We start from the raw sequence: 25,963 nt of genomic DNA, 5'->3' as shown, positions 1-25,963 counted from the left end.
GTAGGAAAAAACTCCACTGAAGCTTTCAGCTGGTTGGAGGATTCACATTGTAGAAGCTGTGAACAGTCAAACTGCATAAGGTAAATCAGAAGTGTTTGCCGGTGTCAGTATGAAGAGTGCAGATAAGCAGGAGGATATAAACTGTGTGACAGGAAGATGACCTAACCTTCATTAAAGTAAACTGAGTCCATTGCCAACAGTTCATGATGTGCCCTGGAGAAGAACCAGGGTTAAAAAGATGGAAACAAAAGGGAAAAAAAGTCCTCCTTAAAATGTCTAGGCTTATCTCTTCACACTATATTTGATGTTATGACCCTTACTAATGGTAACTTACATCAAATTTCATTTTAAAAAACAGCGACAGAGTTATGTAATTAGTCCTGGCTTTCTGAAGTAAAAAAAAAAAATCATAATTCACCTATTTTCAGTTAAAATCTCTCCTTCCAAGCAGTATTAATTCACTGTGAAGACCACACGCATGTACACATGGAACTTCTTTTAGTCACCTGGATGTCTTTGCTATCATCACACCTAAGTATGAAGCCTGATTATTATTTTGATTTGGGTTTTTTTTCTTCTTTTCCTTTAGATGAAGATTATTATTATGGGTGCCTAAGCTTTAGTCTTTACCTTCCAACAGACAAAAAATAACAAGCAGTTATAAGAAAGTGCTCTAAATATGTAGATTTTTAACAGCTAGGAAGAAAAGGTAGTTTGGAAACCAAAATGTCCTGGAGGCACTTTCTCCATCCATAGTATATTTGATAAATTGGCTTTTGCTTCCAGGGCAGGCATTCAGCTTCTTCGTTAGTATAATGATCCTTAAAGGTCTTCTCTTCCCTAACTTATATAATTTGAATGAAAAATAAGTTTTATGAAATGTAGGTATTAATAGTGTCAATAAATTTTAAGTTGTGATTACATATCACTTACAGTAATGCTATCCCTCTCTACTGTAGGACAAAATATATTTATTCAGCATTCTTAAGATGAAATATCCTTTCCCTTTGCTTGACAAGAACAATCCAGTGTGCTGTCGAGTACCAAGGTGACTTGAAAGTTTTTCTAATGTGTAATTCCCTTTTATATTCTGTATTGTGTATGAACTTAAAGACAAAATATCTGCATTATCTTAAATAAACTAGGTAAAATGTATTTCAAAAAGTTTCTTGACTCAAAAAGTAGCAAATCATTGTATGTATTTTCCATATTTGTATAGGTTTCATTATATTCTCATTCTAAGTTACTCTTAAGTCTCTTCCATATTTAAAAAATGAACTACACACCTATCATGCAAAATGTAAAGAAGTATGTTCAACTAGTTCAAATTAGATACACAGTAAAAATACACTTCCAAAGAAATATCATTTCCATTTTTGTCATGTTTTTAACAGAATTTCAGACTAATACATCAAATGTGGAACTGTACAAGTATGTGAAGAAACATTAGGATTGCAGTAGTAAAAAAATGTACAGCATTCAAAACCAACAAGCTCTAAACAATCAAACAATACCACAGGATTGAAACAATCATGGGGACAACATAGGTCATTGGAGCCAGTGAGTGAATCCTAATGCACCTACATAAAGACCCTACGTAGAATATTGTCTCTTATTTATATGCAAAATCCCTGATTTGATTAAACCAGACAATTTCTCTAATTGTCTCTTATAGGTTTTAGATAAGATTAACACGAGAGTATTCCCCTTCATGAACGTCAGTTATTTGAAAAGGCAATATTGAGAACTGATTTGAAAAGTACTTCCATCCATGTGGATTCAGGTAGTTAAAATACAAGATCACAAATAATAGCACTGCAATTTTAAAGAACCATTTGAATTGTTATCCGCTACATTTGCTGTAACACTTAAGAATTCAGGATTCAGTTTTTAAAAATTGTTTACAGGTTAATACACAGGGGTTTTAATTATGGGCTGTATCCATTTAACAGTGGACCAACATTGCCTTTTAAATTAAGAAAAGACCCAGCTAAGCATGTCAAAAAAAAATCTCCAAGGTAATTGACAATGAACAAAACATTACATGCAGCAGAATCTCTGTGTCTGAATATCTTTGAAAGGCAGATATGTATTCTTTTACAGTCCACTAACCAGCACAATTTCCTTGTTAGACATTTATTTTACGAGGAAAAATGTCTTGGACAAACCTGTAACAGTTATTAATTCAACCCAAATTATCTTTTTTAATGTTTGATCATTGTGCATAAACTTAATGAACTATGCTAGCCTATTGGTTTTAGTGACCAGAACGTAATCCCTTTCACTTAGATCTTAGCTAGTTACGATTTTTTTAGGACTAGCTTGCTTTTCAGATAACTCACCTGTGGGTTTTTTTAAGCTGAAGTGTAAAAACGGTTAATAACTGACCTAATTATATCAGCATTTCCATCCCACAGTCCTCATGCTCTGAGATCTCTCACTGATCTCGACAGGAATTTGGCTTGCACAAGAATGGCAAATTTTCAGCTGAGAAAGCTGAATAAATGTAGCGCTTTTAAAACCAAAACGTTGTTACCAAAGAGTCTGGCCTACTAAATCATCTTCAATGCACTGAAAAGGGCAAAGAACATGAATCTTGGCACCTATCTTGCTGTTTATTTGGAATAATCTTTTAGCAATTTTGATCCAATGGGAATGATGGATTAGTTTTAGAGAGCTAGCCACATACAACCTAACATTTGACTGAAATAAACTGATTGTAACAGGTTTGAAAAGGAACAACTGTATGCATCTTATGTACCACTCAAAATCTATAAAACTACTGGGCAAACAGCATAGTGTATATTCGTTCTTATACATATTTAAACTTTGCTGAGGTATTTCTTTAATTACAGAAAAGCATCTTTAAAAGCAATAGGAAAAAAACTGAAAATATGAGTTATGTTCTGCACAGATTTTGGGGGGAGAAGGAATTGAATTGTATTAAAGGTCCATAATCATTAAAGGAATAACCACTTTTATTAGTATCGATTATATCATATTCTTCCTTGGCTTTTTATTCCTTCAAAGCATTACAAAAAAATGTAAGGCTGTGACTTTATAAAACATAATTTTGCCTTGACTTTGCCCGCCAGTGTTGTAAAATAACCTGAAATACTTCTGTCTTTTTCCTATGGAAAATATTACCCAGTGCCCACCTCTGTAATGGACTGATGGTGGCCGCACAGCTGTCGGATATCTGCTTGCCTCCTCCATGAAATGGGACAAGCCATCTCTTGCACAAAAGCAAGATTGTTTTCATAAATGCTAGCTGAAGTCAAGTTTCTTTCACACAGAAAAATTAAGTGTAGTTTGTCTGTTTGAATTTTAACATTTTCTGATAATTTCTACCTGCAACTAACAGTTATTTATTTCTCTATAATGAAGATACCTAGACTGTCGTACAAGTTGGATTTCTCACCCATATATACTTCAGGAACAAGAGGAATGTATACATCATATTTAGAGTTTATCCTAGGCAGATACTGTGTTTGAAGTGCAGTTTTCTAATCCTTTTAAATACAATCAGCCTATCTTGATTGCGACACTAATGTTAAATGTAACTGCAACCATAACCAAGTAGTTTCCATAAGTGGTTTTATTACTGGTTAGATTTTACAAATTCTGGTATTCGAACAGACTTTGACCTTAAAATTCTAAAACAACAAAGCAACCAATGAATGGCTTAGGACTATTCAAAGTAACAAACTCTTAACATTTTTGCCCTGGTCATAAATATACAGAGGGAAAAAGAGAGAAGTGGACATGGAATCCAAAGAATGTAGATAAAACAGTATATAAGGCACATGGCAGTCTTTGAAAATACAGAAGCTTTAGCCAACTTAAATTAATTGCTGTTTCCCTTGCTCAGTCCACAAAACTGTACAGTTACACAAATGTTGTGTTGCAATAGATCTTCCAAGTTATTCTTCAGTCCATACTCCGTAATACCAGAACACTACATTTCCTTCTGTTTTTTTAGGAGAGATCCTAATTGTGGTTAGTCAGTTGCTCAAAGCCTCTATTAAAATACACTTGGAATTTCAACTAAGAATAATTTCTTTTTTAAAGAAATTATTAAGAAAGAGTCATCAGAAAAGATTTGTAAGAGTTGTCTGTGAAGGACTTCGAGATTCATGAACCTCAAGACTTCCGGGCACTGATGTCAAGACAGATGTCACAGTAGGCATAGTGGGATTAGTCAAGTCCGTTAAAGTAGTGGGAGTGCTGGATGGACTCATGGAGGCATTGGATATTTCTGAGGCAGGACCTGATGGGGTCCCTGCTTGGAGTGTTGAGTCTGAAGTCTTATCCACCCCTGTGTTTTCTTGACGTAAGAGGTTCCGTCTGAATTTGGCTCGAGCATTTTGAAACCAAACCTGAAATAGTTTAATATAACAGGGTAGCATTTAAAGAGCTGCAGTGTTTAAAAAAGCAAAAGCATACTCACAAATTCACCAACACTTGAACTGTGGAAGATGTTTTTACTGGTAACATGTTAGAAAAGTAGCCCCAGTCATGAGAATTGTCCTCTGCACACCTGTAAAGCATTCCTCTTTCCCTCTCCTGCAATCCTATATAAACAGTCTGCCTGGGACAGCAGTGGACTAAGGATAGAGGAGGGGAGTCTTTTTGTGCAGGCCGTGTATAAGGATGCTTAGAAATTTGGCAGCCCACAGGAATCCTCGATTGCCCTCAATCCCAGAAGTATTTGTCTGGATGAGGCAGACATCAAGCATCTGACGAATATAAAATAATGAGTTTCAGCACCCTCGTATCTCAAGTCCATCTCCCATCGTAAGCAGCAAGTGACACAGATCACAGCACCCTGCCTTTCTGCGGGCCCTGAGAGCTCTCCCAGGAACTTTCCCATGTCTCAGTGTCAGCAGTGCTCTCGCTTTTCTAAAAGGACTGTTCCTCTTTCTTACTCTTCTTTTTCTCTTCTTTCTCAAATGCTTCAGCTCCCTTCTCCTATGCCAGTCTCCTTTTTCAAATGTTTTCAGTACTGGAATGATGTCAGGAAAAGAGGCTTGAATGGTATTAAAGACCCACATTGCATTAAAAACTGTCATTTCAGTAGAAATTACATCCACATACAGAAATTTTTCCAAGATTGCTACTTCTTGCATTATTTGATTATTATCTATGAAGGACAACAGCTATGACTTCTTCTTTCTCAGTTAAATTTCAGTGTTTAGGTCCAAGTTAATAATGCTCTCCACTATCTGCAGGATTTGTTTAAAGATAAAATATTTTTCTGACCTATTTGAAAATAGATAAAATAAAATGTGTTTGTGAAACTTGCATGAAATCTAGGTACAGCATATTACTTGGACAAAATTTGAAAATGTTAAATACCCTGCATTCAACCTGATATATGTTGATAGCAGGTAATTTTACTCCTACAAACTAGCTGAAATTTCACTGTGCTTATATCAGAAGGCCTTCTGTCATTGTTACATTCTTTACAATGGACTCAGTCCTGATCCTACTGTCCTCATGTTGACCTGCTATAAGGAATATGACCGAGTCTTTCCATTCCAGATGCAGTGAGCCTCATCATCTCTGTATCTGTCGGAGAAAGAAACCGAGTGAGTGAAAGGACACTGCATAGCCATACAGTGTCTCCATCAGATTTCTCCTCTGTGGCCTGTACAGGGAAACTGAGTGCGTGGAGCTCACAAGGCCACACCAACCTGTACAGAAATTCTGACCTGAACCTCTGAAACAGCATGGCCCCTGCCATAGGATCCGCTTTAAGCCAGACCGCTAACAGAAGAGCGATTCGTAAATAAGAGCAGTCCTGTAAGGTGTTCTCTTTGCACTCTCAGCTTGCCAGACGCAGTTAGAACTGATGAACGTGTCTCAGCTGTTTTTCCTCTGACTGGTTTTCTTCTCCTCTATGGATGGTCCAGACCCAAATTCCCCCTACTGAGCACTCTTACTTTTTCTCTGGAAAGCTTTCTCCCCCAACCAAGGGTCTTTAAGGTGCGCAGCCTCTCTCTTGCACTCTCTCCAGGGAATGCCACGAGGAAATAATCCTCAGGCACAAATTCTAGCAGTGGCCATAGGAGCTGCATTCATGGGCCATGCATAAATCGCATCCCTACAGGTCCTTGTTTCTGAAAGCTTAGTATTTATGTTGGCATTTCCTTTGTTAAAACACTTAGTTTAAAGGCTATATATCGGTTTCATATACGACAAGAAAACAAAAATCTCCTAAACTAGCACTGGCAAAAATATACTCATGATTTTATAACATAGTCCATTATAGTGGTAACCCGTTAAAAGACAGCGATGTGGTCAAAACCAGGCAAAAACAAATATTATTTTTTTGCCTGACACATTCACAACCAGTGTCCTGTCATATGACTGTTAATTCAGAGCCATGCAAGAAGGGAGTGATGGAAGTGTGTGTGCATGGTTCTGAGCAAAGCGATAAGCCTCGTGTGCAGGGGATGCAAGTGAAGCAAATCAGTTTGTTCTGGTCATTCAAGCCACAAAGTCTCAAGCACCAACTAGTTAGGAATGGTAAAAAACAGCAGTTTGAACATTTATGGGATTTTTTACCTTTCAGTAAAAGGTAATTTATATTTGTCCCACAAAGTAATTTGGTTTTGATTTTTTTAATATACCTTCTAGCAATTGTAAAAAGGATAACACATACGAAGGTGAAATGAAAGTTTAGAGACTGCCACTGTTGATATGTATGTGTACCATGGTTACGTAGTAATTAAAGCAAAACCAGTAGTCCAGTTGCATATACACATACTTCTACACAATTTCACACTTGTGTTTATTAAAAATATACATATTTATATATGCAGTAGCTCCAAATATGAGTAACATTTCCATTCCTATTCACAAAACAATTTTCTTGCTTAAAATGTGTAAAACTGTAGAAGGCACCATAACTATTTTGTTCATTTACATTTTTACTAAAAGGTCAACTGCTCCGTAACCTTAGTAGGGCGAGAGACTCTACGGTATTGCTTCTGTTTGTGATTTGAAACATCTAGTATGTAAAGAAAAGTGAGCAAGATTATTGGTGCTTATGTGTTCCCTTTTATCTGCCATTAAACATGAAAACCTGTGCTCAGATGACCATTAATGCTGCTTTCAGGAGCTGCACATATAAGATGGTTCATTCTCTCTTTAATAGTGGTAATTTATGTTAGTCATAGAAAATATTCCATGATCTTATAAGTATTATTCAAAAATAGACATAATATGACTACTTCCACTTTCTTCCTCACTTTGATATTGTCAAGGTTAATCAGCTAATGGTTATAAAGCTCTTCAAAATTGTCCAATAATAAATATTTATGTTATTACTGAAAAGGCATCTAAATATTTGTTAACTGAAATTCTGAAAATACCTTGTCTCACGATAGAAAGGGATAACATAAAATAATTATCACAATAGTGATATTCCGGTATGCACTTAAGATATGAAAGTTTACAGCAAAGACTTCATGCTGAAGAGTAGTGAAATAATTAAAACTATTGTTTTCTGAGTTGTAGGAATGTAGGCCTGCTTCTCTACTGCCCATGTCATTACCTATAGCTGTGCAAAGTAGCGTGTAAGCGCTGGCAAGTCAGGGTTGCCCATGCATAATGGCAGTAGCGCTGTATGCTCAGATTGGCAATGCAGGCCCTGCACCTGTAACGGTATTACAGTAAAGTAAAGAAATAACCCAATGATACGTAACTGAAAGAATTGTTCCAGAAGGACTTATCTCACATCAATTACACAATTAGGAATCTGGTCTTCAGTACTGAGGAATAAACAAAATCATTGGGAAGTATTTAGTGTTTTTCTGTCCAACTGTATCATTATAAGGCTGAGCTATTTCAAATCAAAGGGGAAAATATGAACCAATATTCCCACCAAAAAATAAAAGCAGCTGCGAGATCCACCACTGATGCTACCACATTGTGGTTAGCGGGGCTGGGTGCCTGTAGCTGGACAACTCAGCAGCTAGGCAGAATAATATTTACTGTGGTTAAAATATTATACTATCTCTTCAGTGATCTGTGCAGCTAACTTTTTGTCTCCATCAAGGAAAATAGGAATAAAATAACATCTCCATATGATTGGGAAGCATTGAAAATAAATACGCTAAGTATTGTAAAGGATTCTGGATACTGCAGTGAATGAGATCATCTAATCACCTTAGATAACTTTATTCTCTTGTTTGTAACACCTCCATTGTTGCAACTGTTATATATTAGTTGTATGAATAGCTTGTGCTAGAAACAAATTTTTAAACACAATTTTGCTCATTCACACAGCTACCTGGAGACATTTAGGTTTACTGAATTTTACTAACTAGTAAGTGGAGAAACAAAAATATAAAGGATGTTGCACCACAAAGCAAACTACCTTCACTCATTGCGCATACATTCTGATTACTCTGTTGTAATTATTAAACACACAGTTAAAGGGGAACTATGGGATATTTTATGAATGGAGGCTCGGTAAAGAGTCTGCAGTATGCTGTCCTAAAGCACATCTTCATTGAAAGGTAGCACCGGGGACTCACGCATGATTGTGAAAATTTTCATGCTTGTTGACTACCAGAAACTGAATTAGCAAAGTCCAAATGCATTCAGTAATCTTTGTAGGGTTTTCATAGCAACTTTACTGGGGAGTGATTCAAGAAAGAATGAGCAATGTGCAAGACACCCACTGAAAAATAACGCTTTATGTTCCTAAACTGCTTTTGCCATGGATAATCATATTCCAGACTCCTGGGGAGAGAAGAGGTACATACCTATAGCTAGCAAACCATATCTTCTTAGGGCTATCTGCTTCCACCTTCCCTTTCTAAACTCACAAAAAGAAAGACCAATTCCCAGAAGAGGAATATTTATGCCAGTTAGTTAGCTCACAATTAGCTGGTCACTTTAATCATGAATGATAGGTTACAATAATGGGCTTGTGTTCCCCAGCTGCAGTACAAGAAGTATATGAATTAAATTGCAAATATAAAGCTAAATTAGAATGAAAATAAATTAAAATAGGGGTTAAAAATAGAAATAGGTTTACTGTGATTCTAATGTGGCTACTAACGAAAAATAGTCTGCATTACAAAGGCACTGAAGGAAATGTAATTTACGAAGCAGAATGTTACATTTCCATGCCATTCCACTTCTGGACATGTGTAGCTGATGACTAATTGTATATAAAGCAAAGACAGAAGTCAGGTCTTCCAAATCCGTATCACAGATCATTAAGAATATGGCCAAATTCTCTGGTCATCTACAAACAAAGCACCCTCATTACATGTTATGTGGGACTGTCTGTATAGTAAGGGAATTATAGCTGTTTCCTAAATCACTAGGAACTCTACTACATGTGTTTAGGAAGTACACTGGTTTCAGAACAAGAGAATCTGTTTCTCCTGATCTGCTGCCTCGTATTTTCTATTAAAATATATTCTATTGATGATATACAAAGAGCCACAATCCTTTATCAACTGAACTGAGATCTGAACATACAGAAAATACAACAGCTTACAAACACACCTAATAACAACATAGGGAATGCGGAAGATTTCTTACTACTGGCAAGTGTGCACGTACTTCTGGGAGTCCATGCGCCTTCGGTATGTAAGACAGACTAATAGTAATGATGCCTGTTTAGATCAATAGTGTCAGTGAATTACTTCGTGTTCAATAAATGACACAGATGGAATGCCAACCTTTCTGGCTCAAAAGAATTAACAAGTGACACTATCTCAGTAACCAACATCATGCAGAGTTTTCCCCAGCAAAGAGCAACCCTGAAACTCATATAGGTGAACTTCAGTGTTTGAAAAATTGCCTCTCACAGGTTAGAGACAAACCAATTGGGCACAAAGCTTCTAAAATCCAAAAAACAAGTTTGTTTTTTCATGGCCCAAATAAATTTTCAAAGACAAAGTTCAAAAGAGTATGGAGTAGAGAGTGCTCGTAACAGACAGGAAAACTCAAGAGATACTCGACAAAGTATCACGCCGAGTCATTTTCTTGAAGTGCCTCCAACAGCATCATCCTCTGGGTGCAATCCTCACCACCAACTATCACCTTCCACCACTCTTCAGCTAAAGGAGCCCAGACATAAAGGAGTATTTAACTGTGAAAGTAAAAGAATTTAAACACCAATTACCAAAACGATGAAAAAAGTTTAGCGGAATTGTAAGGGACTGCTGCAAAAAAGAGGAACTACTAAGCACCTTAAAACTGCAAGATGCAGTGTGTTTTAGAAGGAAACAGTAGCAATGAAGAAACTGAAAAAGGGAGTGAGGTGTAGTGGAGACATAAAGTCCAATTCTGGAGACAAGTAAATACATTCTGAAAAGGAAGGAAGAAACAGAGACAATAACTTGGAAAAAAAGATTGAAGGAAAGAGTCATTAGGTGAAAAGAGAAGAGAGAGATGGAAGTCAAAGTTGGTGCGGAGCGAGGAGAGAGAACAGAAAATTGATCAAGAGAAAGACACTTTCTAGAGACTGATCTTAGACATTTCTTAATGCACTATGTGTAATTTCTCAGATAATTCAGGTCTGAATGCACTGTAATGGACAGAATAGGGATTACTGAAGTGTCTGAACACTGAGGGTAAAATAAAGGAGAAGTGTCAAAATAAGGATAGACAAATGCAGTAAATGATTTTGCCCATGTGCATGGATAAAGGAGAGCTGCTATGAGAGACACTATGTCAAGTGTTAGGATGTGCACTAGTTATATCAGAGGAATCTGTTCCACTACTGCAAATCAGCCTCGTAAAAACAAAAAAAATCCAACTATGGAGGACGTAGCCAAAAGAAGTAATTACATACGGGTTTTCATTAGTAGTTTTTACTGGGAAGCCTGCAAAACCTTTATTCCTTCTTCTGTTAGGTATTAACAAACTGTAAGCTCCAGAACCTCTTCAGTGAATTCAGTTTTTCTCAATATTTTTGTCTACTGCCCTCCACTTGCCTATGAATTTGCGAGAGCTGTCCACGATGCTTTCCCAGGAGTCTGTCTCTGAGCCCTACCTGCCTCTATGAAGCTCACAAACCATTTTTCTACAATTAAGACCCGTTTAAAAATTTCAGCAATAGATCCTGGAATGCCATGGCTCCTATATGCCCAAATTTATCTCTAGGTGTAGTTATTTGAATAAGTACCCATTAAAATTGACTTCTTGAATCAGAACTATAAATTAAAATGGAGCTGAATCAACTAATATTCTCACCGTTGCTTCCCATAATAGTTCAAACAGGGTGTATATCCTCGAAGTAAGAAAAATCCAGCTTTCAGAGAAAAAGTGCTTTTAAAATGCAGTCTCCTTTCATTCTAAATTACTAAACTATGAATAAAAAATTAATCTTTGAAAAATTAAATTTATGTCCATAAATTCCATAACTTCAGTTATGAAAGAAAAGATATCCTCCTTGTTCTGATAAAATAAATTCAAACTGCTGATTAATTTCTTATAAAGGTAAACATTCACAGTAATTTCTAAATTAAGGCCTCTCTATTTACAGTGAACACACTAACTAAAATAATTCACTTTTTCTTACAGCAGATTGGAAGCTAAAGCATGCACCAGAATTAACTAACTACAGGAGAACAAGCAGGGCCCCAAACCTTCACAACTGTCATTAAAAATTAGAACCCAAGTGATCTGCTTTTGGGAAGCTGGAAAGAAATACCTTTTCTCATACTTGCTAGGATTTAACTGAAGTCTCACAGAAGGTATGAACGATTAAGAAAAGCTTGAAAATCAGCAAAATCTATGCCATTTCAAATATAAAATTGATATTTTATTTACTTTTCAAGAGAAAAGACTGCTCTTCTTACCTGAAGAACTCTTTTGGTCAGGCCGGTTTTCTGAGCTAGCTGTTTCAAGTCCTTGGCATCAGGATTGTGGTTAATAGCAAAGTATGACTTCATTGTCCGCAACTGGTGGTGTTTGAATGATGTCCTCATGCGCTTTGTTTTTTGATTGCTGGGGTATTGCTGGTCTCTATCTAGGTGGTCACCATCGTTTTCATTGCAACTTAAAGCTTAAGGCAACAAGAGGAAAAGGCGTGTAAATCTATTGCTCTGTGACCAACATTGTTTGCAGTTCATCTGAGTGCAGCAATTAAAATAACATACCATGGCACGTATTGTACTGGTACAAATCCTACTTGCCTTCCCCTCCATTTCTGCATCTTCTATTTTTCCCTTACAATAACCAGCCTGCAAGGACCCTCACCTGCCTCTTTATGGCTTTTAAAATGTCAGGTCTGCTTCCTTTTTTCTTCCCCCCATCTCCACACAGCCTTTCCTCCACTTTCTGCTTGTAGGACGGTAGCTGTCCTCAACTCTGAAAAGTGTCTTAATGTACTTTGTATCACTATAAATTGCATTGTAACATACAAAGAAAGCTGTACAATGCAGTCCACTTAAATCTGGATGGAACAGACCAGTTAAAATTATAATTATTTCCTCCATCAAACTAAACCCTGTAGAGTGCAAAAGAGACCATTAAATGAAACACTATAAAATAAATAAAGTTTGTGGGTACCAGATAGCAAATTATTACTATAATTTGACTAAGTAAAGAAATAAAGCTGTTAATACAATGTATCACTGGCTTGCCAAATGAGAAATATCTTTTTAATTATTTATATGTTTATATTTCCTTTTTTAAAAAAGTATTTGCAAATACTAGTTTGAATGATCAATTCTGTTATATCCTTTTGAAATCACTGAATGACACTGATTGATACATTTGCATAAATCAACCATAAAGCCTGTAAAGGAGGTCTATGAGCAAGGAACATTGTAATAATTATCAAGTAGTATTAAATGTTGAATGCCAAGCAAAATAATCTCATAGACAAAAAAGTAGTTTTTCATTTATTTGTGCATACAGTAAACCATAGAAAAATTCTTAAAATAACACTGGGAACCAAGCTTAAATCCACTAAAAAATCAGTTATATACTGAAAATTAGCTCTGACAAACTCTCATTAATTTACTTTTTCTGTTCCAGTATCTACAACTCCCTTTTAATTTCCTGTAAGTTTTATGTTAAAAGTAATGAAAAATAATTACTATCTCTGTTCCATGTTGTATGTAAAAAATGAGAAAAAAAATTGTGTTTTAAATTGTGAATTTTTGGTGAATTTCTTAAACACATAAACAGATTTGTTTTCAATTGTCCATTATTGCTGGTTCATTCTAATTGACTACATCTCATAGACATGTCTTTATAGTCTCATTTTAAATTCATGCTATCCATCAGAGGTTTTCAGCCCTATTGAAAACATATAAATTCTGAAAGGCGTACATTAAAAACAGTTTAAAAAAATATACATAAAATGCACATACTCATAAGTAAAAATGGTTCTATAAACAGCAGTTTTGCAGCATGTTCAGTAGCTGCTTTGCAAACTTCAGATTTTCAAAAAATTCTACAAAGATATGGCACAATATAGAACAAGGCCTGCAAAAATTCAGCTTTAAGACCAAAAGCATGTTTGTTTAATATATATGCAGAAAGCGTCTGAAGCCTCAAACTTTTCTGTGTGTTTCTGTACTCCTATAATTTAAAAAACAGGTTAAAAAAATTGTACGGTATATATAAATGTGTATGTATGTGTGCATGCATGTGCGTACATTTGTATAAATCCTTTCCAGACCTAAGTATCTTGTGCCAAATTCTAGCAATAAGAAGCATTTCTGCTTGTTTTCCTGTGGCGTGGAAAGACTGGAAGCACCTGAATTTAAAAGGTATAAGACGCATAAAAGGAGATAGTAAAAATTCAGTATTAATGGAGCTGGGTGGAATGTAGAAAAATCTTTTTTCTGGTTTAAGAACTGAGATCTAGTTGCCAAACCGGGGTCATCCTGTGTGCTCCTGTCTGCTTCATAGCTACAATTCCTGTAAGAAAATATTGGGATGAATAACTGAAACTATATTGCTCATAGCAAATTCTATTATGGACATGTAAAATCAAGCAGCACTTGGTTTTAAAACACACTCCCAGAGTTTTAGGTATTAGTAATGGAAAAGACCTCTGTGTGTAATCTTAAATGCTTTCAAACCCTCCCAGAAATAACAAGGCAGAGACTTAGGAGGAAATGCATCAAAATATCTATCTGAAGGACTGAGGTCTGTTCATGTTAATACGCAACAAAACAAACCCTAGGGCTGCAAGCAGTTGGATTTTAACCTGTTCCATAGAGAATGAGATACACTCAGGATCCAAGGAAATGAAAGTGATTCTAAACCCTCCCAGAACGGAATGAGGGTATCAGCTTTTCATCAAGCCCCAACGGGACAACAAACAATTTACTCTTTGAATTTCTTGTAATTTTACCTCCTCATCTACTAAATAAAAATAATATTAAAATGACAGTAAATATGTACCATTTGAGACTGGCTAACTATTGTCCTTTCCTATTAAGAAAGTCACAGAACAGATTTTAAAAGTGCATGAGGGTGTCTGCTGTTAGTTGTCTTGCGCAAGTGGTTTGAGTTCCCCCAGGCATCACCCGATATGACATAAATATTCCTAGTTAGTGCCAGTTCCCCTCTCGTTGGTGCTTGGCACCATCTTCAAACAGTCTATTATATTAACTCTAATATTATATGCACCTCTCACAGAATCTGAAATGTCTATGGGCGTTGCAGGCACAGAGATACAAAATGGGCTAAGGGTGTAAGCATGAGGAGATTTTAAGAGCTGAGGAGTTTCTGCAAAAGGCATCATGGCGTAAGACTAACACTGTACATGCTCCTCACGCAACCCTCTGTTTTTCAGGCACTTCTTCCCTGTTCCTTCGTGGTGTCCCTGTGTATCTCCCAAAGGAATTGTTGAACTATCTGTACGTAAGATTTCCATTCAATTGCAGTATCTAGGGCTGCTGCTGGGAGTTCAGAAATACAGTTGGTAAAATTCCAGTCAAATAGACGAGTCTTAAATTCACTAATGTTTCATTCCTTTTTTGTGATAAAACAAATTCTGAAGTGGTGCCAAGTCTCTTCTTTGACCCTAGAACATTTTCAAGGCCCTTGTGCTTTTGTTCCAGTCCCCACATCCAGGCCATTGCCCTCCTGTCCTTCGGCTGGTCTTGCCAGCGGCCAATTCTTACAGCCTCCTCCATTAGCACCACGATACAAACATCCACTTGGCCACAAGATGGTGATGTCCATGGAGAGCATCACTAGAAACCAAGATTAAAACGTTATATTTTGATATTGGTGACCAAAATATCCTCTGCAGAATAATGCATAATACCACCTCTAAAAACAGCGATATGAGCGTAAAGCAGGATGTGTTGTTATCTTTGTAACAAACACTATTTGAAGAAGAAAGCTTGGGAGCACTGTTTCACACTCCAATCGCCAGATCCCCCCACATGTCAGGATTCGGGGCAAAGCATGTGCTTAGTAGTCAATAGGTCGCTAAGTATATGGCACATGGAGAAGATAGAAAAGAGGAATTTCCTTTGGGGGAACTTTTGTTCTTAGTAGCTTATGTTTGACATGTTAAATTACCCAAAAAGAAAGCAAACTAATCCTGATTCTGAAAGAATGATGAAACAAGAGACACATTTGGTGCATGCATCAGCTCTCCATATTCAGTGGCTCAGGAACATACACCCCTTTCCGTCTGTAATAAGAGTCAAGGGGGTGTTTTAACCTCCTGCTGCCTGGAGAGGGAACTTGTGATTAACTAGACTAGGCAGGGGTGCAGCCTTATTTGTTGTTTGGCAGACACGTGTAAAAGACTTTGTGGTACCCGCATCCTTGAAGGGGACAAAAGTGAGATAGAGCCTACTGAATGGTACTTGGGACAGGAACACAGAGTTTTTCTCCCTGGTGGGAGGAGAAGACACTTGGAGAAGGCAGACGCCGGAACTCCTTACCACAACTGGGATGAAAAGGGGTGAAGCTGTGGCACTTGGAGCAGACAAAGTACTCCTCCTGGCAGCATTGAAAGGAGGGCACCCCTGCCAAGCCTTCGGAGCAACAGACACAGAAAGTGCTACCTCAACCTTGAAATTTCAAGAGGTTTCTAGGAAGAGGGAGATAAAGCCTGTCTCAAGGAGCGACTGTCTTCCAGGCTGAGCATCACAAGGCCACGAGAGAGGAGAGCTGGGACTAGAAACCCTCTTTCCTCCGGCCTTCCTTAGCCGCCTGGGACAAAAGGGCTGCGTGTCCCGCTGCCTCCCGGGGCTGCTGGAGGGACGGGCCGCCCCCCCCCGCGGCCGCGGTGCCTCTAGGGGGAGAGAGCGGCCCGGGACGGGGCTGCGGCGGGCAGGAGAACAAAGGGCCCGGAGAGGGGCCGCGCCGGGCACCGGGCTGTGCGGGAGGAGCCAGCCGCGGAGGGTTTTTCCCCTCAATTAAGCCAATTGAATGGCGCTGAATAGCCGGTGCGAGTGCGCGGTAATTCCCTGAGCGCCACGATTAACCCGGGCAGCCCCGGCCGAGCTGGGCTCCTCGCTGCCTACCGGGCCGGGGGAAGGGGCTAGCAGCGGGGCCGGAGCGGGCTCCCCTCCCTTCGCCGTGGGGCTCGCCCCGACGTGCTTTTCCCCGGGACCCCCCGGCCCTGCGCCTCGGCAGCCTCCCCGGGGAAGGAGGGAGGGAGCGAGCGCTCCCGGGTCCCGCTCGCCCTTTGGGGAGCGAGCAGTGCCGGCTCCCTGCCCCGGCCCCCCGGGGAGGGGCCAGATGCACCGCGCCCGGGGAAGCCCGAAAGGTGACCACGTCGGAGTGGGGAGAGGAGCAGGGAGAGAAGCAGGAGGAGGGGGGAAAGGAGGGAACTCTGATTTTTCTTCTTCTTAAAATCGCTGCAAGACAGCCGTTTTTAAGCTGCGACTCCTGTTTGCTCGCTCTGCAAGTGTAGTCACAGGAAAGCTTATTCTGAGCTTTTAGTCCCAGGGGAAATGAGGAGAGAAAGAGAAATTCGCTCTTCAAAACTTTCCAGGCTTTCCCATTTTTGTCAGGAAAAAAAAACTTTTGACAAAGCCCGTTCGGAGGGTCGGCTCCAAACGGCCCCGGCGCTTTCCCGAGCCGCGCCGGGGGAGGCGGGGGGTGGCAGGGAGGGGAGGGACGGGGCGCTGCTGGGCCGGGTGCCGGGGCCCGCCCGCGGGGGAGCGGGGCCAGCGCCTCGGCAGCCTCCGTCCCCCGCAAAAAGCCACCCCCACACTCCCGTCCCCACCCGCCGAGGGTAGATCTAGCCCAGATATTTAGCCTCCCTCTCACTGAAACACTATATATCTTCCTGCTGGTAAAGGAAGGAAATATTTCCTAATATCTTTGGTGTTTGCGCAGATTATGGGTATTTTATCAGCTCGTGGTGCCCCAAGTCTGCGCAATGCATCTGTCATTTTCGAGGCTATTTTAGTGTCTTCATATTAAAGACAGACTAGATACAAATGAATAAAATATAGCAGGCTGTGGGAGGTTTGGGATCTAATTCACAAAGGGAGTATTCAGAATTCTTTACAGGTGCTTCTGTGTTCAGCGAGCTTTCAGCCATTGATTTACTGACCTAAAAAAACCATCAAACTCCATTCCAACAAGTGAAAGAAGAAATTATGATCACAGGAACAGACTTTTAAAAAAAAAAAGAAAAGAAAGAAGAAAGAAAGAAAAAGAAATCTTTTTGAAGTTTCAGCATCCTTCTAAGCTATTTTCCACTTGTCAGGCTCTATCCACATCTAAAACCCATCATCCCCGTGCCAACGGAGTCTCGTTTAAGTAGAAAAAAAAAGTCAGTCCAATTCGTGTTGCTGATGAATATTTGCTGCAATTCACGAAATAATTCCAGTCTCAAGTCTGCCTAAGTTGACGGGTCCCCCTTTTTCCACCACCTCTGGGTGTAGATTTATTTACAGAGTATTCTACACAAATTACCAGCAACAGATCCCCTCAGAGGATCTGTGCATTTCTAGTGTATTTCTGAGAAGGAAATGACAAGTTCCATTAAAAATAAAAAGAGAAACTATCACACTTCTAAACGGTTTCCCTTTAAAAGGCAAAAAATCGAAAGCTCTGCAATAATTTACTAGTTTGTGAAATTTTACATCAACGGGCAATCTGGTCTGATTTCCAAGATCAATGGCACTTATTATCGTATAAATTAGTCAATTATTGGTTTAGTAAATAGTTAAGTAGATAAATAGTTTAAGCAAAGAAGCCAAAGGTTCCTCAAGGAAGATCTCTTAAGCTTCAGTTGCAGGCTCTAAACAAGAATTTAAAGACCAAAAAATCGGAGGGCAATTATTTTGAAAACGAATTTTAAAAAATACAGTTAAAGACGGTTTATTTAGGAAGCCAGGGAGCAGTAAGATTTTCTCAGGCTGTGCTCCCATCCAGGACAGATGCCTCTGGTTCGGTTTACAGGTCCTTTGAATCTGAACATCTGCCCTGCACAGGGAGACAGCGGAAGGACAATTAAAACCTAATCCCCCCGAAAAGGAGACGTTTTTAAACGGGCAAGATGCATAGTTCATGTATGTTTTAAAGCTCAACTGTTACTCGCGAGAACACCACATCACCTTTCATCAACCTTCACCACTGGGTCTACTACTGATTTTTGCACTATTTCCAAACTATTCAGCAATTAGTTAGACCAATAATAGCTGGCAATTTTGCTCCCGAGGTGCGTTTGCCAGTTAGAGATGCGCCTTTTCTCCCTGCCATTTTCAGTGCAAACCACTCAGTTTCGTCGCTATTGTTACTCTGTCTTTAGGCGCAAAACACCCGCAGCCTCATCCCCCCGACGTGGTCGCCTCCCCCGCACCCGAAGCCCTGGGTGCTGGAAGATCACCAGCACAGCCCGAGACCCTCATCACGTCCCTCGGTCTCCCCCACACACCTTCCTCCTCCCCGTCCTCACCCCCTCGGTGCAAGGCGGAACGGCAGAAGCACCGCGCAGCCCGGAGCTGCGGGTCCGGGGCAGTCGGGGCGCGCAGAGGTGCGGCTGGAAACAAACCGCAGCAAACTTGGCCTTTACCTAACGCCCTCTCCGGGAAAAAAAAAAAGTTAAAGGCAAATCTACGCCCTATGAGCCACGTCTGAACTTCGTAGATTAAAAAAGAAATCATGCTCGAAACAGCGGACAAGCGCAAACAATACTGGAGCAGCACAAGGAAAGAGGCAAACGAGTTTCGTCTCCAGGGTCTAACGGGACGGCTGAGCGCACAGCTCAGGGAAGCGCGAGTCTGAAGTAAACCCCACCTCCGCCTTGAATTCTTCTAATAAAATCAAGATCTAAGAATTTTCTTTTGGCCAAACACTTTTTCCTGTTGCATACAAGCAGCAGTGCTGGAAGACCCAGCGATCCCAGCCGTTCTGGTGGGCAGTTACACGGAGGAAGAAGAGCGAGGGGGAAGGGGGGAAGCAGGGATGGGGGGGGCAGGAGACTGCTCGAATTCCCTTGCCTGCAAAATTACAGTGCTGTGGTGGTGGGGAGGTTAAACGAGGAAACACATCAGAAAGTTTGCAGCTCGATGCAGAGAGCCTGGGAGACAGAGTTTCTGCAGAGGCTGCAGGCTTGTGGCTGCTGCCAGGTTCGCTGCCTTTCTTCTTGCTGCTGATCTCAGTTGAGAGGCAGGGGCTGCGACTCGGGGCAGCGAGGGTTTAGAAAGGGGATGCTGTGAGTTTCCCGACTCTTCTCTGAGTCACATCTGACGATCAAAACTCCAGCCGAACTTGTCACTGTACGAGCAGACTCGAGGCTGCCTGCAGACACCTGCTGCCTGCAGCCCCTGCCCCGGCTCCGCGGGCACCCGCACCCCCAGCCCTGCACCCCTCATCTGCCTCCCGCTGCAGGTCCCTGGGAAATAGCCACTTCCTTACTTCCTCTCTCTCTCTCTTTCCTTCCAAAACTCTGAGGTGCAAGACCTCAGGACAAGGGCAGAATAATTCACCCATCAGCAGCCTTTGAGAGTGTAGCTACTAAAGCAAATTCACAGCTCTCTGAAGTGCTAACTTACAATCTCTGGTTTCCAGATTTTATTTCAGGCTACACTCCCCCTTCTCCCCCTCCTTAACCAGATGACCTTGCTTCAAAACATTTTATTTCCAGCTGAAGTGAAAAATGCTAACATATTAGCTTCTGTAATTGCAGTTTGACAGCACTTGATCTCAATAATTATGCTGCAGCTAAACTATTATTAACGGTTTAAGCTAAAATAAACGGAAATCCCCCTTTAGAAGTGAACAGAAACAAACCATTTGAATCGTTCTGGGGGAAGATGGGAGTCTCTTACCTGCGTTGTAGGCTGCCAGATCTGCCCCAGGCCCTGGGCTCTTCCTTTTCCTGGGTCTCCCCTTCTGGACAGTCCCCACGCCGTTGTAATAAGGCAGTCCCAAAGTATTGGCAGAGCCCGCTCCCAATGCCGGGCCCTTCCCAGCGGCTACATCCGAGTGATTGAAATGCACCTGGTACTCCCCCTGGATGAGAGTCTCGAAATGGAGGCGGCAGTACACCAGATTGTCCTTCATGCCAAAGTGATCGCCGGTGGTCAGCATCTTGTTGCAAGTGGTGCAAGTGAAGCAATTTAAGTGATATACCAAATCCCTGGCCCTCATGACCATCTCGGAGGCAGAAATCCCCAGGTGACATCTCGCACATCTCTGCACCGAAAACCTCCTGCAAAACAGAACGGCCAGAAGAGACGGTGAGAGTCGCATCCCCCCCTCCCCCCTTTCGACGGGTCCGCCCGGAGGGCGGCAGAGGGAGAGGGGCTGCGGAGCTCGGGGCGGCCGCCTCAACCCGGGCAGCGGCACAAAACCGGGACGTTTGCGGAGCGCCTTCGCTCCCCGGGCGCCGCCCGCTTGCCGGGCGGGCACCACGGGCCGGGAGCCCCCGTCCCGCTTCCCATCTCGCAGCGCCGCTCCTGCCCCGCCAGCTCCCAGCAGGCAAACGCACTGACCCCCGTCCCGCAAACTTCCCCGCGCCCCCGGAGGCGTCTCCGGGCCCCGCGCACGGCCCGGGCCCGCGCAGGAGGCACCGTCGCCGGGCGAGGACCAGCCCCGCTGCCGGCTGGGCTGACAGCGCGCCCGGGGCTCAGCCCCATCCCTGCACCCCTGCAAAGGGACACCGTCGGGGAAAGCAAGCCCTTCTCACGGGTGAGGGTGCCGCTCCGTGCCATGCCCTGCGTGTTCAGGGCGGGAAACACGCTTAGCTCCCCTTGGCCATTTCGTTTCCCTTCGCAGCCCAAGAAGCCTGGGGAGGGGACGCCTGCTTGAAGCCCCCAGTACCCGCAAGCCGGCTGGGGGTGAGCTGTGCCAGGGCCGTGCCCCTCTCCCGGGAACACGGGGCCCATCCCCGCCATGGGTCTCCCTCTCCAGTGGGAGGTTTTAGGAGCCCGCAGCCTGCTCCACGGGCACCGTGTGCCTACGGATGCCCTCCGTAGTCTCTTCAGGACGGGGTTCGCTCGGCGTGGGGGGCCGCGAGCAGGTCCCCCCGTCCCAGGCTGGTGGCCGAGGGCAGGCTGTACCTGTAGTAATCCTCCTTGCAGTAAATGCTGCCGTCCTTGCTGAAGCAGGTGAGCTCGGACTCCAGGTTGAGTTTACATTCACAGCACTTCAGGCAGCGCATGTGCCACTGTTTATCCACAGCCAGGAGGTAATAACGGTCGGAGATTTTCCCCCCGCAGCCAGCGCACAGGGCAGCCCGGTCACTGCTGATGGAAGGCATGGTCTGCTGGGGGAAAACAATTACAGACCGTTAGCGAGAGGGAGAAACTCTTGTGCACTGCTGGGCTCCCCCCCCTCCCCCTGCCCGGCTAGGGCCGGGCTTCTCCTCTCCCTTGCAGGGGCTTGGCAGACGCAGAGCAGAACAGAGGGGGCTCCGAGCCCCGCCGCCCCGACCTGCCTCCTGCGCCCGGGAACGCGGGTCCCCAGGGTCCCGCGGCATCCCATCGTCCCGGGAGGAGCGGGGGAGGAAGGCGAGACAAGAAGAAAAACACCCCAGGTTTTAGGGAAGGAGTCCGGATGAGACCCAGGATTTTTTTTTCTTTTCTTTTTTTTTTTTTTTTGTGGATTTTCCAGTCCCAGAACAAGAAAAGATGCTGTTCAATAAACAGGCGCGATAATCACAGAGTAGGGCAAATCGCAGATAGCTAATTTTAAAATTTATTATTATGGATATACTGAGAGTGTCTGCACAGTTAATACTCTGTGAGTGCGTGTATGTGGAGCGTGTCTGTGTGTGTATTTTCCTAGCTATAAAATTCCGAGTGAATTACGATCAAACCCCCTAGTAGTCACAGTGCTACAGACACAGCTCTCCCTGCAAGCTGGTTCCAAACAACATGTATCCAAATCTGCTGTGACCCAAAGCACTAAAGGGATCAGTAAATAAAACTGTGGAGGAGACGAGCATCACTAAATCGGAGGTGCAGAATGTTTTATCAGGAAAACGAAATAGAGGGAAACGTATGGGAAAGAAAGTGGAGAAAAAACAACAGAGCACTTTAGATTATGCTGGGATAAACTTGGAAGCAATAAAACTAAATGTAACCCCTATATAATTTAATAGTTTAGTGTCAAATCGCAATCCAATCGAAACCCTGCAAAAAACAAATACATACATATTCTGTCAACTTCTACCAAGAAAGAGAGAAAAATATCGGAAACCGTTTAAGCACGCTTATTTATTTTAGCCGGCACCTTAAACCAGTATTGAAGATAGGAGGCTCAGAATGGAGCAGTGTTTATGGCAGACCTTGCAATGCGCTGCTGTCCACTTCGTTCCAAACTTACTATCATCCACTTTGCACAAAAGGACACTGCAGATTTTTCGTGTGCAAGAGAACCCGAAACATTTTTTTACCGATGTGACAAACACGCAGTTTGTTTTGATTGGGGGGGGAGGGGAGGGGAGGGGGGAAGAAGTTGTTTGTTTACTTTTACCTCCTCTAGACTCTTAAGTCCTTGCGCAAAGCAAAAAGAAAAGACAGCTAATAGGGAAGAATCGAAAGAAAATGAAGTTATTTTTTCACCGTATGCTGGACTGATTACTTTCATCCAGTGCTTGCAGAGATCACAAAATCCCACCGCTATGAGCACTACTGTTTGCACTACACCATTCCCACTATCAGAACTACATATAAATAAAATTATGGCACTACATTGGTATGCTAGCCACACAAGTCCACCGATAGCTTATTTCTTTAAGGCATTAACTGAACTCTGATTAGGGACCGTTTTATAACCAAAGTCGTTTCTTGTAAATCCACTGTAAATGAAATACGATTTTTCTGCTTTGCTTTTCCGGTAACAGAAATATTCTGAGATCCAGAAAAGGTATTTAAGGATCCAGTATTCTATCCCACTATTTATTATATACACGTGTGTATGCATATACATTATATATAGATATATAAAGGTATCATGCCACAATATTTATTCCAGGAAAGTTCATCTGATATTGTTTAATTGGACGAAGAAATATTAACTTTTCCAAAGAAAACCAAAACCTTTTAGATTAGAAATCACGTTCCACCCTTACAGCATAAAGGCTGTTTTTCAGCCAGTATTTCAGGATTAAATACTCTCACTGTCACCTTTAAGTAAATTTCTACATAGCATTAAGAGAAATAACGCATACTGATGAAGTTTTAAAAACTGAACAGTTATCTTTCTCGCATATGCCCATATCAACTTACAAGACAGCACTTAACCAAAGTACGGGACCGTTTCACTTCAGAATTACCATTTCTTAACAAAAAAGTAGGATACATAAAATGTTGAATCAGTTAACACACTTCAGAAATCTCTTCCACTTTGCTAGCTTAACTCTGGTTAAAAGGATGCATCTTTTTATTATCTAAATGTATTAATATACAAGTACTATATATCAGCGGACATAAGATTAAGAAGTGGTAAAGTTATAAAAATTTGCATCCATCCGTCTCCCTGAAACATATCTTCTAGTTCTGTTTGCCATGTTCGCAAACCCAGTGTTCATATATATTACAATTACTTTTAAAAATCGTAATTTAAAGGCACTCGAGTTTGGTTTTTTGTTTATAAATGACTACCTCAGGGTAGACACCCTACCTGAAAAATAGCACAGAATTGGATTCTTTGGTGTTTGTGTTTCCATTCTGCTGACAAAAAATTCGCTGTGCCAAAATGTTATCTGTATAAAAGCGTACTTTGCCTCTTCCTAAAAACTTTGGAAGGCCGGACAGGCTGGGGGAAGGGAAGGAGTTCTTGGACGCTACCAAAAGGCTGGTCTATCTTTCTGTTTTCTTGCAAGAGCAGTACCGTTCGTTTCACCCAAGCGTTACTATTACTATGCATATTATTAATAATTAACAGTTTCATGCCTTTCCCCACGGTTTTATTCAATCTTTTGGGGTGCCTTTATGCTTAATTTTCTTCGGATTTAGCATTTTGCCTACATTTCCCCCCGATCTGTTATTTTAAGGGAAAAGCTGTATCTTTGAGGGGTTTATTATGTTTAGGGGGTTGAATGACTCTCCCATTCCTTCGCCTCCTACCGTTTCGGTCTCTCCCCTGTCTATAGCCGAGCTGATGGCCGGTGCTTCGCTTTTGGTTCTCCGATCCATCTCGTCGATGACCCCGTGCATCTCCGAGCCGGACAGACTGTGGAAAAGCATCGCTGAGGAAGCAGAGGAGGAGGCCCCGAGTTGCTGCTGCTGCTGCTGACAGTTGTCGGGGTCCCTGCAGGAGCCCAGAACTTGCATTAACCGGAGCCCTCCCCCATGCATCTAGCACGGCCGCCCCGTCTCTCCTTGGGCTCCGGGTTTTTCACCCCGGCAAAGGTCTCCGGAGCGCAGCGCAGGCACTGATCCGAGGTTTCAAGGGGATGGGGTGCAGAAAAGGCGGGCGAAGGGGATAAGGGAGAGGGGGTAGGTAACTGGTGGTGTAAGCTTCGGGGCTTGGATCTAGTCTGTTGCGCGGCCCCGGCACATCCCTCTAGGAGGCTTCTTCAGTGCAGGGCTCATTGCCCCAGGTGCAGTCCCAGGCTTTATGCTCTGGCCCGACTGGCAGCAGGCTGGGCAGGTTTACGGTTGGGAAGGATTAATAAATAATAGAAATATAAAAAATTAAACCATCTTCGGCGAGAAATAAATAAAAAAAAATAATAATAACGACAAGCCCCTACATCGTACTGTGCGAAATTTAGAGGAGGAAAGCAAGGGAGAGGGAGGCTGCACCAGGCGGAGAGCGGGCTGGCGCTGCAAGGAGGATGGGGCGGATGCCCACCGTACGCACTCACAGTCCAGAGGGCTGGCAGCGGCGGCAGCTCAGGGGCAAAGTTTGCTCCTTCCCCCGCTCCTCCCCCAGCCCGCTGGAGCTCATTGGGAAAAGAAAAAGCCAAGGGGAAGGAGGAAGAGTTGGATGGGCACCAGATGGGACGGGCACTCGGCGGCCCCCCTCTCTCCTTAAAGCGGCGCGGCCCGCGGGGCCCGGGGCGGCTGCTCGCGAGGCGGCCGCGCCACGGGGAGGGGGGGGAGCGCAGCGGCGGAGCCGGAGCCGCCGCCCGCCGCCGTGCCTGCGAGCGGCGCGTCTGCAGCCCGGCCGCCGCGCGAGGCTCCGCGCCTTTTCTACAGCCCCTCTGACATCATGTCCTGCCCCGCCGCCATTGGCTGCCGCCGCGCCCGGGCCCGCCGGCATGTGCTCGGGGCTGGGAGGCGCGGAGGGGCGCGGGGCCGCGGCCCGCCCTGCCCGCTCGCGGCCGCGCCGCCCGCCCGCCCCGGCCCCTGCGCCCCGGCGCCGGGCGTCCGGGGAGCCGGGCGCTGCCACGTCCTGTTCGCCGCCGCGGCTCGGGCGCGCCGTGGCCTCGGGAGAGGCTGAGGCGGGCGCTGGAGGCCGGGAGCGGCAGCCGCTCGGAGGTCTGCGTTTGCCGCCTGGTGACAGCCAGCGACGTGCCTCGCCGTGGAGCAACAAAGGGGCTGTCGGGGAAAATGCCTCCAGCGCGGGAGAAGCAGGGGCTCGAAAGTTT

The 25,963-nt window shown here is 42.9% G+C and overlaps 1 protein-coding gene across 2 annotated transcripts; it reads right to left on the bottom strand.

Annotated features, from left to right (window-relative positions):
• Positions 1–1,183: 1,183 nt before the first annotated feature.
• LHX2 (LIM homeobox 2) lies at positions 1,184–25,537 on the bottom strand. Of its 2 annotated transcripts, none has more exons than XM_075170855.1 (5): positions 24,495–25,537; positions 21,483–21,688; positions 20,250–20,632; positions 11,835–12,040; positions 1,184–4,379 (listed from the first exon to the last, which is right to left on the bottom strand). In XM_075170855.1, exons 1-5 carry the CDS (start codon positions 24,723–24,725, stop codon positions 4,092–4,094), a joined length of 1,314 nt encoding a protein of 437 aa, XP_075026956.1. In that variant the 5' UTR covers positions 24,726–25,537; the 3' UTR covers positions 1,184–4,091. The 2 variants fall into 2 exon arrangements, with proteins under 2 accessions (XP_075026956.1, XP_075026958.1); XM_075170857.1 differs by having other exon boundaries at positions 21,483–21,685; positions 24,495–25,241.
• Positions 25,538–25,963: the final 426 nt, after the last annotated feature.

The sequence above is a fragment of the Calonectris borealis genome, chromosome 21, assembly GCF_964195595.1.
Source record: "Calonectris borealis chromosome 21, bCalBor7.hap1.2, whole genome shotgun sequence".
NCBI lineage: Eukaryota > Metazoa > Chordata > Aves > Procellariiformes > Procellariidae > Calonectris > Calonectris borealis.
This window is presented reverse-complemented; position numbering and strand designations above follow the sequence as displayed.